Source organism: Leptopilina heterotoma, unplaced genomic scaffold, assembly GCF_015476425.1.
Source record: "Leptopilina heterotoma isolate Lh14 unplaced genomic scaffold, ASM1547642v1 Lhet_397, whole genome shotgun sequence".
NCBI lineage: Eukaryota > Metazoa > Arthropoda > Insecta > Hymenoptera > Figitidae > Leptopilina > Leptopilina heterotoma.
The window spans coordinates 356155-370304 of NW_025111062.1; the positions used below are offsets into that span (position 1 = coordinate 356155).

The window sequence follows — 14150 nt, forward strand, 5'->3', positions numbered from 1 at the left end:
AAAATAGAAAAAGTAACTACAATTTTTCTCTTTACAGAATTTCTTTTTACAAAAAGCGATTAATTTTTGAAATTCAAAATAATTTAAAAAATTTCACAGTGCAACCAACATTTAAGAGAAACTGCTATTTTTCGTTACGGTAAAAAAGATTGGCAAGCCTGCTCGAGTGACATAACCTCCAACATTCCTAAAATGATATAAATAATGGAAAGAGAAGAAAAAATGTTTCTGTTCTACAAAAATATTTACACCAAAAAAAAGTATATATAGTGTAATATGTTTGTAAAGTGGAGAGAACAATTAAATGAAATGGTGCGCTTTAAATATTTAATAGCAAAAAGGAAATAAGAGAAAATTGTTTTTTTTTCCATAAAATGAGTATCATAGAGACACCTCTAAATATAAAGGTTTTATTTTTAGGTTGGAGCCAGACAAAGTTTAATTCAGTTTTCTGGTTCGAACCAGGTATACTAGGAGGTTCGTAATATTTACAAATTTACGCTATTCTCTTTCTTTTTTTTCACTTCTCGCGCATTTTCTCTATTCGCTCCTAAATATAACATTGGAGAGAGAGATTTTTGCTATTTTCTCTATGTATCGTCGAATCATCTTCACGTTCATCAAAAGTTGACAAATGTTTCCTTCACAATGTTCGATACAAAAAATAATAGTTTTTTATATTTTGTAAGTAAATTTTACCTCATTCTTAATATCTTTTTTTTACCTAATTCTAATAATTTGGAAAAATTAGAATTTTCTCAACTTTTTATACAAATAAAAAAAAACAGCTGAGATCAAAATTTTATTAGGTATCATTTAATAAAATTCTTATCACTTTAATCATTTATCTTTTTCACATTCCAATGAATCATTTTGTATTTACAAATTACTGAAAAGATTACGCATTACAATTTTTTTTTCCTTCTTTTTGGATTGAAAATAAAATAAATGTAAATTGAAGCTGAAAATATTGTTTGGTAAAAATGTTTGGGGAATCTATTATTTTTATTATTATATTTATATTAAGTAAGGATTTTAATTTAAAAACTAGTTTAACTAGTTTAAAAAAAAAATTAAAATATTGAGATTTTGTGTAATAATAATTATAAAATAAATTTCTAGAAAATGGCTAATGAATACGCAAAGAGAAGTGACGAGAGACTTTTAGAAATTGCTAAAAGATTGGAGGAGAGGCATTTGTCTTATTTGCAAATAGAAGACACTCCATTAAAATTAGAACAGCGACAAAAGCTCGAAGGTAATTTTAATTATTTGTCACTACTGTAATATATTATTTGCTTTTATCTTTATTGTTTTTTATTACTGTTGTTATTATTTTTGTTAAATTTTAGGAATTATCAAGGAGTATTTATGTCTCGTACAAAATGAAAGGAAATACACATTTCCGTCGACAGCAGATATTTTCCACAGATCCGCTGCAACTGTACAAAATTTTAGCGGTTACAGAGCATGTACAGCATGGAATTCAATTTCCTTGTACGCCGCTAATTTATTAGCTCAGCCTTGGCGAAAAGAGTATCGAACATTAAGAGTAAGTTGTCGTCAAGAAGAATTCATAACAGAATAAACTTTTATATTAAAGAAATAAATCTAAATGAAAATAATTTCTTTTTGCAGACTTACAGTGGATATTATAAACATGAAGTGGAGGCAAATTTAATCGGCGCTGAAATGATGTTTGAATTAATGGGCTATAAACACACTGGTCTTGGAGTTTTAACTCTAGACGGTCCCATTGATCCCGACAAAGTTTCGTTTGTCAGTCGTGACGCTATTGTTGCCTCTGTCGAGTGTCAGGTAAAAATCAATTTTTCAATATTGATAAATTCAATGTTTTTATTTTATTGAAATAAAATTATTTTTCCAGATATTGAAAGAAATTTGGGAAGGTGTCTCGAAGAATTTCACCATAACCTGGCTGGAAATATTGGAATTTCGCGAGAATCATGTCGGCACACCGGAACAAGCGATACGCGCCTTAAATTATCGTTTTCACGAAAAATTACGACACAGTCAAACAAAAATGGACGCGTATTTAAATTATCCCTATTTATCGCCGAATCAAGCTGATATTATTTCTCCATCGATACAATATCCATTGCCAGTGAGTAACTACAATTGCCCTCCTGATTATTCATCATATTTAGGCGAAGGTCTCAATTATCACCTTTGTCTCGAGAACTATGGCAACATGTACGATTATCGAAATGCAAAACACTACAATGTTCCTTGTCACACGACATTGCCATCGACTTGCACTTCCCGTGTACCGACCGGTTGTCTCATTGAACTCGATCCACCGAATCATGAGAAATACGCCAAACATCATCACCACCATCATCATCATCACCATCCCGATGAAGTCGATTTCTGTCAAAGAATTCCCATCAACGAACGTGAAAATCGTAAATCAACACCCACGTCAAATACCGAAAATTGGGAATACGTTTACGACGGTCTACGAAGCAGTGGCTACTCCAAGGATCTTGGCGATCGTGACGATATTCTTTGCCGACGTGATAAAAATTCCACCAAATATCGAAAATTTCCCATTGACAATTACGACGAAAAACAGAAGCAACACGACAGACGTAAAATTGCCCGATCACAAAACGAATTACCACAACAACCGCATCATCATTATCAAGATTTTATAAATCACAAGAAAAAATCATCATTCGATGCAGCCGATTTAAAATGCTATCCCGATTTTCAATTGGAAAAGAAACTCGATGAGAAGTGTCGTAAAAATGGTCAAACAATGCCGAATTTGAATACATTTCAAACTAAGGAGACAAATGAACAAATTTCACAGTACATGAGAGATTTGAAAATTGTGGATAAAAATAATAAGCATATTGATCGATGGCAATGTTCGTGGTGTACGTATTTAAATTCCCCCGAACTATCAATTTGTGACATGTGTAAAAAATCGAAGCACAAAGGCAATGAGGACCTACCACTGGCGAGTGGTGGCAAAGAATGTCCCACCTGTACTTTGGTTAATGAGAAAGACGTTTTACAATGTATCGCTTGCGAGGCAGACTTGAAAAATTCTCCCACTTATATTTAAAAGATTATTTCCCTCACTTTTTATTTTTAACATTCACAAAGCAAATTTTCATTTAGAAAAAAAATTCTTAACAAGAACTAGAAAATAAAAATAGTTATATTTTTGTTTTTTTTCTCTTTTTAGCATGTTTATTTCAATAATTTATTTTATTTATTATTCATTTATTTATATAAATACTTAAAAATTTGATATTTATATAAATATTTAATACTTGAATTTATATAAATAATCTATAAATTTATATAAATAATAATTTTAAATAAACTCTCATGAGAAAAAAGAATTTTTCCTTTTGAAATTTGTGAGTGGAAAATATTTTTTTTTATGTCCTTGATGACGAATAAAAGATTTTAATGACGTTTATAAAAAACAAATATATATATATATGTATGGATAAAATTGTATACAATTGTAATGTGATAGATTATTGTGACAAAACGAAAGAAAAAGAATTAACAGTATTGGCGACGATTCATTTGTCAATAAAAAAAAAAAATGTCTTCAGCCCCACGAAATTGGGAAGCAATAATTAAAAAAACAAGAGTATTACGACGAATCGTGATTGAATTTAGGATTAAAACAAACGAGTGCAATGCTAATACTATTTGACGAGAAGAAAAAATAACTGAAATATTAACCAGTTTCCAGTTTGAAAAAAAAATCAAACTTTCAAAAAAAAGCAGAAAAAAAAAATTCAGAGTTTTACAAATTTGTTAAAAGACAATAGTTTTCTTGGCACTAAAAAAATATATTGAAAAGAATTTTAAAGAATGTATGAGATTTTTAACTCTTTATACTGTTGATATACGAAAGAAAATTGAGTGATTAATGAAAAATATTTATCCGCTTTTTAACTTGGTTATTTGTTTAATTATTTAATTTGTTTAAATGAGAAGAATTCTTATTTTTGAGCAATACACACTTGATATTACTAAATATTAATATTAGATAGATAAGATGATGTCGATGAATGTTTGCAATTTAGAAAAAAAAATATGGAGAGAGAGAATATTGAGTGAGAGTTTTTATTGTTGATTGATTGCATTTTATGGAAAAAAGACCAAAGGTCGATAGTTTTCTTTTTTTTTTTTAATGTCATTATTTTTTTAATACTGTGTACACAGTTTGATTTCAATGTTAATAATTTAACTGATCTTCCACACAAAGTTTTCTTTCTTTATAAATACCAAAAAAAAAGTATACCTTTCTCTTTTCCAGAAAGTCAAAATTCAATATGAATTTGAATTTGTTAATTTTAAAACTAAAAATAAATTTAAAATACATAGACGTAAAAAATTCCATGTATAGAAATATTTTATTTAATAACTGAAATACTATTTTTAATAATATTTCCGTATTTGTTAAAATTTACAGAATTATTCTTCAACATTTGCTCTCATTTTCATAACTCTTTCCAGTAATTTCATGGCTGCTCGATGTATTTTCGAGTCCAGTTTGTCTGCAAAAAATAGAAGATTAATTAATTTATTAAATTATTTCGGGGTAAAAAAATAAAAAATGAATTTTTCAAGTAAAATAAAATAATTTTTTCTGGATAATTTTTCATTATGGAATTAAAAAAAAAATTGTATGTATATAAATTCTAATTTCGGAACTTACAAATTTTATGTTTTCCCTGCATTGGAAATTTGATTGGCAGCTGATGAAAGTCTTCGCAAATAAAAACGTATGGACAATCGCTCTCGCCTTCGGGATAAATTGTTCGATATTCTTCTTGCGATAATACATCCTTCACAGTAACACAACCCAATAAACAACCAGTGGGATAACTCTCCGGAAACGAGATATTTTCTGTGATAAAAAGAATTTCGACATTTTTAGTATAATTATGAACTATAAAAAGAAAAAATGCAACTTACCATTTTTTAAAATTTTGTATTGTTGCTCTAAAGACGAAATTTCCTCTACACTGGGAACTTTAGAAGCTGCGGCAATCCACAATCTTCCCCGATGCGACGAATACCAAGTTCGGCCTTCATGACTATAAGGAGATTATTTTTTTAACATTAAATTTAAAATCAGTTAATTTAATATTATGATTACTTACATTTTTATTCCTGCAACTAAAAGAGAAGCGTAGGGTTGATGCATACTTAAACAGTATCCTTCGTCTGACATTTCTAAATATTCTTTATCTTGTATTCTTGTTTTGCTGTTTTGTATTATTATTTTCTTTCCATCCGAAGGCCATAAATTTAACTCCACATACTGCGACAAAATAATTGTTATTTTTATAAAATTAAAATAACAAAAAACGGAATTTAATATTGTTTTAAAAATAATTTTTGTTACCAAAAATTAAATTCTTTTCTTTACACTCACAGTTGGTCGTTGAAATTCCATTGTTCGGTGTGTGTTGCAAATTGGAAATTCATTACTACTTTCAAGAAAATCATTTATTTCCGCCTCATCAATAACATTGTCAGCGTCAATAATTTCCCTGCCTGCAAAATCCAAAGTCACTTTTCGATCCAGTCGAGATTTATGTTTTTGAGCTTGAATTTCATCCTCGCGCTTTTTCAATCGTTCCTTCTCGGCTTTCGACAGCCAAACGCTGTTCGATTGATAATAATCATTTTCATCGTCTATCACTTTCGTTCTCTGTGAACTGACAATTAAATTAAATTATTTATCATTAATTTACAATTAAATTCTAGATAATTAATTTATAAGTAAATTATAGACTTAGATAATTAAATGATAGGTATTAATAATTTTTTAGTTAAATTATAGACAAAAAGTGGAGAAGAAATTAGAAAAAATATAATTCACCTGTTTCGATCGTATTCAAGAAGTCTATTTCTTTGCTTAACGGATTCTTCGTAACCCTTTGGTTTTTTATCCATTAATTGATTGTACAATGTGTCAGCCTGCCTTGAATTTCCGGCAAGAATTTGTTGCTGTTCAGGCGAACAGACTAATTCACCGCAAAAAAAGCAGGGACCTGCACCTTCTTGATTGCAAACTATTCTTCCACAATTGAGACAATTATTTATAAGTGAATGTTGCTTCGCTTCACAATCACATTTATAACGTCCTGATAAACATAAAAATTCATCAAATAAATACAAATTTTGAACAATCGAAAATACAAGAAATTATAAAAATTAATTTATAAAAATAATTAATTTCCTATTTACCTTTAAGTAAAATAGATCTATCACGACCATCTTCTGCATAAAGATTCACGAACTTGGTCTTTTTCTTTTCCACTTTTTCCGGTTTCACGACATCCTGTAATTAAGAAAATCTATTTATGTATTACATATTTTCGTGAAGTAAAAGAGAAAAATTAGGTGCAAAATTAATTTATCAAACCATCGAAGAATCTCGTAATTTAATTTTTCCCTTTTTCTTCTCGACCGACTTCGATATTGCTTCTTCATTTGAATTTGACTTTTTGTATCCAACCAATTCCTTCGAAGCTAAAATATGAAAATAAAAATTATTAATTTTGAAACAAAATTAAAATGTTTAAAATATACATCAAATTATTAAGAATAGAAAAACCTTTTCGTTTTTTTAAGTCGGAAATAAATTGCTTGTGTTTCGGATTATCGTAATCCAACAGAGTTCGTAAATATTCGTCCAAATCTCTTTCATTTTCAATGGAAAGAATGTATCTGAAAATATATAAACATAAATTAGAATTTTATGCAAATTTCCTGAAATATTTAAAATTAAAAATATATTTTTAATATCAGTTTCTAGAATTTCACTCTGAACAATATTAAATAATTATTCTTAGTGCACTTAAATGATTAACTTAGTTTAATAATTTTATTATTTAATAATAAGAAAATGCAAATACAAATTCAAAATTAAGAGAGAAATTATTTAACAGAAATTTTAATTTACTCTGTTAAATCGTCTGGCACTGGAAAATCTAAAAGAGTTGATAAATTTCCATGTAACCACTGAAACATATTTATAAATTTCTGTGTCACGTACGACACTAATTTTGTAATTAATTTAACAAAATTCTTTTAATCCTTATAAATCTCCTTCTGGTTCTGAAACTTTTGACCCTTTTGACGTTTTGACACATGAACATAACCTGAAAACGTCAACATTCGATAAATATTTTTCATATTTTTTGAAATTCGAACCTTATGAACTCACCTTAAGACATGTGATTTCTTTTGTTTATTTTGGCAAGGTTGGCAACATTTACAGGAAGTTCGTCTAGTGCATTCTTCATTGGTTGAAATTCCACCCGCTAATTTTAAATATGTTTTTTTCTAAAACGAAAAACAATAATAAATAACAAAAAAAAAGTATTGAATTATTTGTAAAATGTGAAAGTAATAGGAGAGAGATTGAATAATTTTATTTTTTAAATATATATTTCATCATATATCCTATACACATTAATATATTATAGAAATATTTACAGTTTATATTATAAATAAAAATAGTTAAATCGATCACATCAGCATAAATTATAAGTCAGTCAGAGCAAAAACCATTGATCTGAATTTGTGAGGTAAGAACGATGGTTTATCTAAAAAGCAATAAGATTTCTATATTATTAGAATTAAATAATTTCTATTATTTATTTATTTCATTATAATTCTAAAAATAAATTCTAAAAATAATTAACTGTAAAATCGGGATAAAATGAAATAAATAAATAACAAATACTCACGTGTGAGAAAAATTTGTTTTCGATTAGAATAACTCTATTGAATGTATTTATGCGCCTAACAAATCGTCATCACTGTCTGATTGACAGACAGTTGTTGGTTCACAATTGTCTAACAATAAGCGTGCTTCTTCAGTTGTATTAATCTGCAATTGTCAATAATAATGTTGATAAATAATTAAAATAAAAAAAAAAATTATATATCGAGATGAAAACACAAGAATTTTGGTGAAAAATAAAAAACGAATAAACTGTGCATTACATTTATTAATTTGACACAATTTTTTAATTACGAAAAAAAAATATTATTATAAAATAATTATCTAAAAAAATTTGGTCGAACTTTTTTTAACGAAATTTTAAAATAAACAGTGCGAGAAAAATTCAAATTACACGTTGCAAACAAATTTTGAAATAACAAAGCATTCAAATATTTAACATAACTAAAGAAACTGAAACATATTTTTCTCTCGTTTCTTTTTGAGACGAAAGAAAATAGTGAAACTAATGTACTAAACTACTAAATAATCAACATGCTGACAAAAGTATTATTGTCAAATAAAATTTGAAATTTAAATTTTGAACACTTTAAATTTAGTCAGTTTTCATATTCTCTTTAAAGATCTTTCATCTTAAATAATATTTTATAATATTAATAAATTTAATATAATAATAAAATATCAATATATCAATATTTTATAATTTGGTCGATATTTCTTTTATTTTTGAAAATCGACCAAACATAAAATCTTAACATTAACATATATATTATTAATTATTGTTTTAATAATTAATAATTGTCATTACAATTGTCTTATAAATATAGAAAAGCAGCGTAAAAATAATGTTTTCAAAAATTATGTAAATACTTTTACATAAGTTTTAAAAATAATACAAATGTATAGAAATGCAACAGAAATTTTACAAAAACAATACAAATGTCGAATTTTAACGTAAGAAAATAAAACAAAACTAAATTTTTCGATTTCTAAAACAGGAAAAAATAAAATCTCTCATTCAAACAGTGCAATAACGAAAATCATAAAATAAAATCAGGATCAAGAAAAATACAGTGAATTTAAACAATTTCAAGTGCATGGAAAATAATCACAATTTACATTTTCTACCACCGAAAGCATGCACTGTAAGAAAACTACTATTTTCGATTGATAGTTATCAATATTATTTTTTTTTTTATTGATAATTCACTTTCTTTTCTTTATCACTCGAATTCTCAAATTCTTGAGAATATAATTGACAGCAGTTTTTTTACAGTTAAAAAAATTTGGAGTTTTCATGCAGATATTCGTTGCTTTTCTTTTTAACACAAAAACGAATAATTCTACAAAATACGAAGTCGATTATTTATAATTTTTCATTTGAGCTCTCTTCTTAAAAAATATTCTTCGATATAAAATTCTTTAAATATATCGTAATTTTGCAATATTTTTCAAACATCGGGATTATAAAATATTTTTTAAATCTCGTAATTATAAAATATTCTTTAAATCTCATAATTATGAAATATTCTTTGAATCTCGTAATTATAAAATATTCTTTAAAGCTCGTAATTATAAAATATTCTTTGAATATTATAATAATAAATTTTTTTTCTTAAATCTAGAAAATACTGTGTATAGTACAAGCAAAGCCTCATTTTTTTTTTGTGACGATGAGAAGCAAATGGAATACTTTTTAAGTCATTTTCTCTCGTTCACTCTCACTCTCACTCGTCTTCTTTCTATTTAAAGAAGACTCAAGTCGATACGAAGTAATTAAAAACATTTTTCACGTACCCTACAATATTTTACTCGATCATTGCTCGAAGATGAGCACGGACTTGAAACAATGCGAGAACATCGAGCACGTCTTGTTGGATCTCGCAGATATATCACAATCGCAACAATTATCGCTACTCCAGTAATTAAAGATACTAGAAATATCCCTGAAAAAAATGCAATCAATAAAGCATTTTATTTCTATTTAAATCCTGATTTAAATTAAACGTTTTTTTTAATTAATTTCAATTCTCAATTTTTGTCAAATTTACTGTAATAATTTTAAACCTTTTTTAAAATGATTTTTTTTTTATGAAAAACTATATTAACAAATTGATGTTGAAATAAAAAAAGAGTATTATTTACCATTACTTGATGCAATTTCTGCTTTTTTATCCCCATCTTTGGTATCACTGGGAGGGACTGGTTTTTTTGGTGTAGTTGTATTGTCCGCTTCCGATGTACACACCAAACGTGTTTGCCACTCAAATTCCAAATGACAGGGTTCTGATGATTTCTATGTAAGGAAAATGTTTTTTAGAAAGTTAATAATAATTTTTTAATTTTAAGTACTTTTTACAATTACTTGACGATATTTTCGAAATCTTAAAACTAACTAATCTTATCTATAGTCAAAATTAAAAATTAAAATATAAATAATAAATAAAGAAAATACGAAAAGCGGTAAATTATTACTTTTAAAATAAATTTTTGGTTATTTTAAAAGAAATTATACAGTAGATAATGGAAAATGGAATTCTATTTTTGAAATACTCACTAATACTGGTGATTCAATATTGACACTCGATGAATTACAAATAAATGTAATATCAGATGCGAAGGTTCCTGAAAATTAGTCCATTTAATAAAAAATCTACTTTTTTTTAAATGAAAAAAAAATATTGAATTGTATTTTAAAAAAAGAGGAAAAATTTATGAATATTTAATTAAAAAAAAAAATAAAATTACCATTTTCACACTTTGTTCCTTTGGTAAATTCAAGTTTGACCGAATCTTTCGGATACTCGTAAATAACATTAATTGCTTTTCCCAAACCGTTGTTTCCTTCACATATTGTTGAACCATCGCACAAATTTTTTTCACCACAAATGCTAATTGTGTAGTTTTTATTAGCTTTACTAATCTGAAGAAAATGAAAATAAAGTGAATGTAAATGAAATCAAACTTGAATGAAAATAAGAACTAGACTTGAATCTAAATATAATTGAACTTGAATGTAAATAAAAATTCAACTTACATAGAATGTTTGATCCTTTAGTACAGAAAGATCAATTGTTCGCGAAAGAGGATTACTAATCGTACAATTATTATAGAAATTGCCAACAACTGTTTCACAAACTTGAATTGTAGACCATTTGAACAAATACGTACAATCCGTATATTTATCATATTGTGGAGAACTCTGAAATAATTCAGAAAAAAACAAGTTTTAAAACGTCCGAATTATTCAAATTCTTCTGGTAGGTATTTATTATTTCTTATGTTTAAATTTAAAAAAAAATTTATTTTTTTGCAAAAAACTTATTTTGTCAGATATTTAAAAACAAAATTCACCTTTCTTGCATAATAGTCGCATTCAAAGCTTATATTTGTTGAAATAGTATTTTTGTTATTTTCCGGACAAACGGCACCAGATTTATAATGCAAAATAACTTTATCGTTTTTCAAATCAATGGGATTTTCTCCTGAATTACCTAAACTCTGTTTGAAAATAGAAAACATTTTATATATATACACAAGAGAAGATAAATAAATAGATAAATTTTGAAAATGAAAATATTTTACGTAAACTTACAGTTTCATGGAGAATTTTTCCAGATTTGTCGCGTTCAATTTTGCAAACGGCTTTTCCTTGACAAGATTTAAAAGAATCTGGCGAACTGAGAGGACTACAGACATTTATATGAAATTCCGAATCATTACTTTTGACAATATAATTTCTTTTTGTGAGAATTAAAGGACTTAAATCAATTTTGCCCTTTTTTGTCGTCACACTGCAGTTGATCTACAATTCAAAAAAATGTTATTTTAATTAAAATTTTAATAATTTAAATAAACATTTGTAAATAATAAAATTTGATAAAAAAAACCTGATTATTTCCTTGGAGTTTTATTGGTGATTCTATTTTCTTTACTGCCATGATTTCAGGTTTTTTTTCACTTAATTCTTGCGTTCTCGGGACCACTTTATGTTCTGGCGGGAAATTTTTACAGGCAAGTGGTGTTTGCCATTCAATATTGTAATTACATTCAGTAGTATTTACATGTTTGGGTTGTGAATTCTTAAATTAATTTTACAATATGTTATTTAAGAAATTTTTCTAAAAAAGCGAGTGAAAATTTATTTTCTTTCGCTTTTGATAAAAAAATGAATATTTTACCTCAGGATTTCTATTACAAATAAAAGTTATTGTAGTTTTGCTGTGGGATTTCCCCGTCATACACATGCCGCCTTCGTCATACACAAGTTGTAAGTGTCCTTTTTCTGATATAAAAAGAGGTTTGTTCACTTCTCCTAAGTTTTCATCACTGAAATATTATAATTATTAACAATAAACTTATAAAAAAAAATTCTTTTCAATTTAATAATTTTTTTATTGTAATTTTATTTTATTTGCAAAAATATTTTCGAAAAAAACAATGGAAATTTAACGAATAGGATATTTTATTATTTAGATTTTTACTTGATTTTGGAATTTACGTTAAGAAAAAAAAGGTTAATTTTTCATTAATTTTTTAAATAGTTTGAAAATTCTCCACTTACTTGACATTTAGTACAGTTGAATTTAAAAGGCAAGATCCTGATTGAAATGAACATGTAGAACCATATCCGAAAATTAAAGAATGACACACATTTAAAAGAATCTTTGAAGAATTTTCTACTTGAACTTCATAATTATCAGAAAATTTTGTTAATTCTGAGAGATCGAATTTAAAGTTATCTTTGGGATCTCTTACTGAGCAGTTTATATTTAATTGCCTTCCACAAGCCAAACTCGTCTTCCAATGAATATCAATTTCACATTGATTTTTTTTCTGCAATAAATGAATGAATTGTAATAATTTTTACGCAGAAGAAAGAAAAAGTTTTCTTCTTTCGAAAAAGCAGTTTTTTCATCAAATATACATCAGATTTCAGAGTAAATTTTTTTAAATACATAAAATTTATTCTTTGCAAAGTTTTTTTTTTACGAATGTTCCGAAAATAAAATTTAAATTGTAATATTCTTACGTATGAAGTGATAGAATTAGAATTTTCGTCTGTCGCTTTATAATCACAGAGCATCCTAACTGATGTCATGTAATTTGCAGATTGATTGCATTTTTCACCAGTAAATCGAAACAATATTTTCTGCGATTCAATTTCCAATTTTGGCGGATATTTTCCTATAGAAAGATAAGAAATGAAAATTATTAAATTCGAAATTTTGAACAATTTAAACTGGAAAATTTTTATCATTTAATTACCTAGAACAATTTCTTTTCCGGATTTTCTTAAACAAATACTATAATTTCCTTTACCATTACATTCCCTATTCAATGGTTTGCATAATTGTAAGTTAATTACTTCATCGTTTGTTGTAATTTTATAATCATTTTCTCTTGTAGTAGTACTAAAATCAAATTTGTTCATTTGTTTCTCATTCGCGCTTATCACGCAGTAATTTTTCGTCCCAATTTTCTGCAAACAGTAACAAAAATAAATACATTGTATATAAATATTAAAGACTAATAAATATAATTACACAAACTTAAAACATTCAGTAATTAATAATTAATGAATAAAAATAAACTATCATAATATGTAAATTAGTGTTCAAAGTCTGTTAATATCTATATAACAAAAATAACCTTGAAAAATAATAATAATATAACATAAAATGTCGCAAAATAGGCGATTGTTTAAAAATGTTTAAAAAAGAAAAATATTTCTAATCAAAAAAATTCTTATCAAGAGAGAGAAAAAAATAGCAGAACATTCTATAAAAAAAGTAATTTTTATTCACATTTCACACGCAGTGACTAATATTTAAAAAAAATCAATATTTACCTCATCTTTCTTACTTGTAACTGATTGAACTGATGTTAATAATGAAATTACCAAAATACAAATAGAGAATTGCATTATGTACTTCATGTTACTTTCCTTGGGACGTTCTTATTTTCTAAAGGGACCAAGCAAACTTTCCGGTCATAACAAAAGAGAATCGTCAGCTATAACAATGGCAAACATAAAACAAATGCCGGTATAAATTCCAAGAAACCCGTGTCGTCCCGTATTATATCGTTTTCCCTCCAGAACCACAAAAACCACAAAATATTAATTCTCAATATTCAACAGTTTTGTATTAGAAGTTTAAAGAAATGTTTCGGAAATTAATTTTGTTTGTTTGCAGAAAGAATAATTGCACAATTTTACTGATAAATAAAATCATTAATAATTATCAGATTAGTAATCTTTAAGGTGAATAATCAGAAAATCGCTTTGATAAACACAAAACACGTTCTTCCGCCATGTTTTTATTCGTCTGCTATTATTCTCTTGAAGCTAAAATTCTATTGGACGGTTAATAAATTGAGAATTATGATT

The 14150-nt window shown here is 26.5% G+C and overlaps 3 protein-coding genes across 4 annotated transcripts; 1 reads left to right on the top strand and 2 right to left on the bottom strand.

Annotated features, from left to right (window-relative positions):
• Positions 1-153: 153 nt before the first annotated feature.
• On the top strand, positions 154-3212 carry LOC122506184. Of its 2 annotated transcripts, XM_043618232.1 has the most exons (6): positions 154-312; positions 421-477; positions 1123-1258; positions 1353-1552; positions 1639-1818; positions 1889-3212. In XM_043618232.1, exons 3-6 carry the CDS (start codon positions 1126-1128, stop codon positions 3092-3094), a joined length of 1719 nt encoding a protein of 572 aa, XP_043474167.1. In that variant the 5' UTR covers positions 154-312; positions 421-477; positions 1123-1125; the 3' UTR covers positions 3095-3212. The 2 variants fall into 2 exon arrangements, with proteins under 2 accessions (XP_043474167.1, XP_043474166.1); XM_043618231.1 differs by lacking the exons at positions 154-312; positions 421-477 and adding an exon at positions 509-684.
• Positions 3213-3518: 306 nt separating this feature from the next.
• LOC122506186 (activating signal cointegrator 1) lies at positions 3519-7180 on the bottom strand. Its single transcript, XM_043618233.1, has 10 exons — positions 6974-7180; positions 6626-6738; positions 6434-6540; positions 6256-6349; positions 5888-6152; positions 5438-5723; positions 5163-5323; positions 4975-5096; positions 4715-4906; positions 3519-4553 (listed from the first exon to the last, which is right to left on the bottom strand). Exons 1-10 carry the CDS (start codon positions 7039-7041, stop codon positions 4471-4473), a joined length of 1491 nt encoding a protein of 496 aa, XP_043474168.1. The 5' UTR covers positions 7042-7180; the 3' UTR covers positions 3519-4470.
• A 262-nt stretch (positions 7181-7442) lies between these two features.
• Positions 7443-14068, bottom strand: LOC122506189 (cation-independent mannose-6-phosphate receptor). The gene is made up of 15 exons (XM_043618239.1): positions 13611-14068; positions 13028-13241; positions 12792-12946; positions 12324-12595; positions 11941-12088; positions 11650-11841; positions 11355-11564; positions 11114-11260; positions 10797-10961; positions 10508-10682; positions 10317-10384; positions 9905-10055; positions 9557-9705; positions 7764-7906; positions 7443-7619 (listed from the first exon to the last, which is right to left on the bottom strand). The coding sequence occupies exons 1-14, from the start codon at positions 13695-13697 to the stop codon at positions 7811-7813; spliced, it is 2229 nt and encodes a 742-aa protein (XP_043474174.1). The 5' UTR covers positions 13698-14068; the 3' UTR covers positions 7443-7619; positions 7764-7810.
• Between the last annotated feature and the right edge of the window lie 82 nt (positions 14069-14150).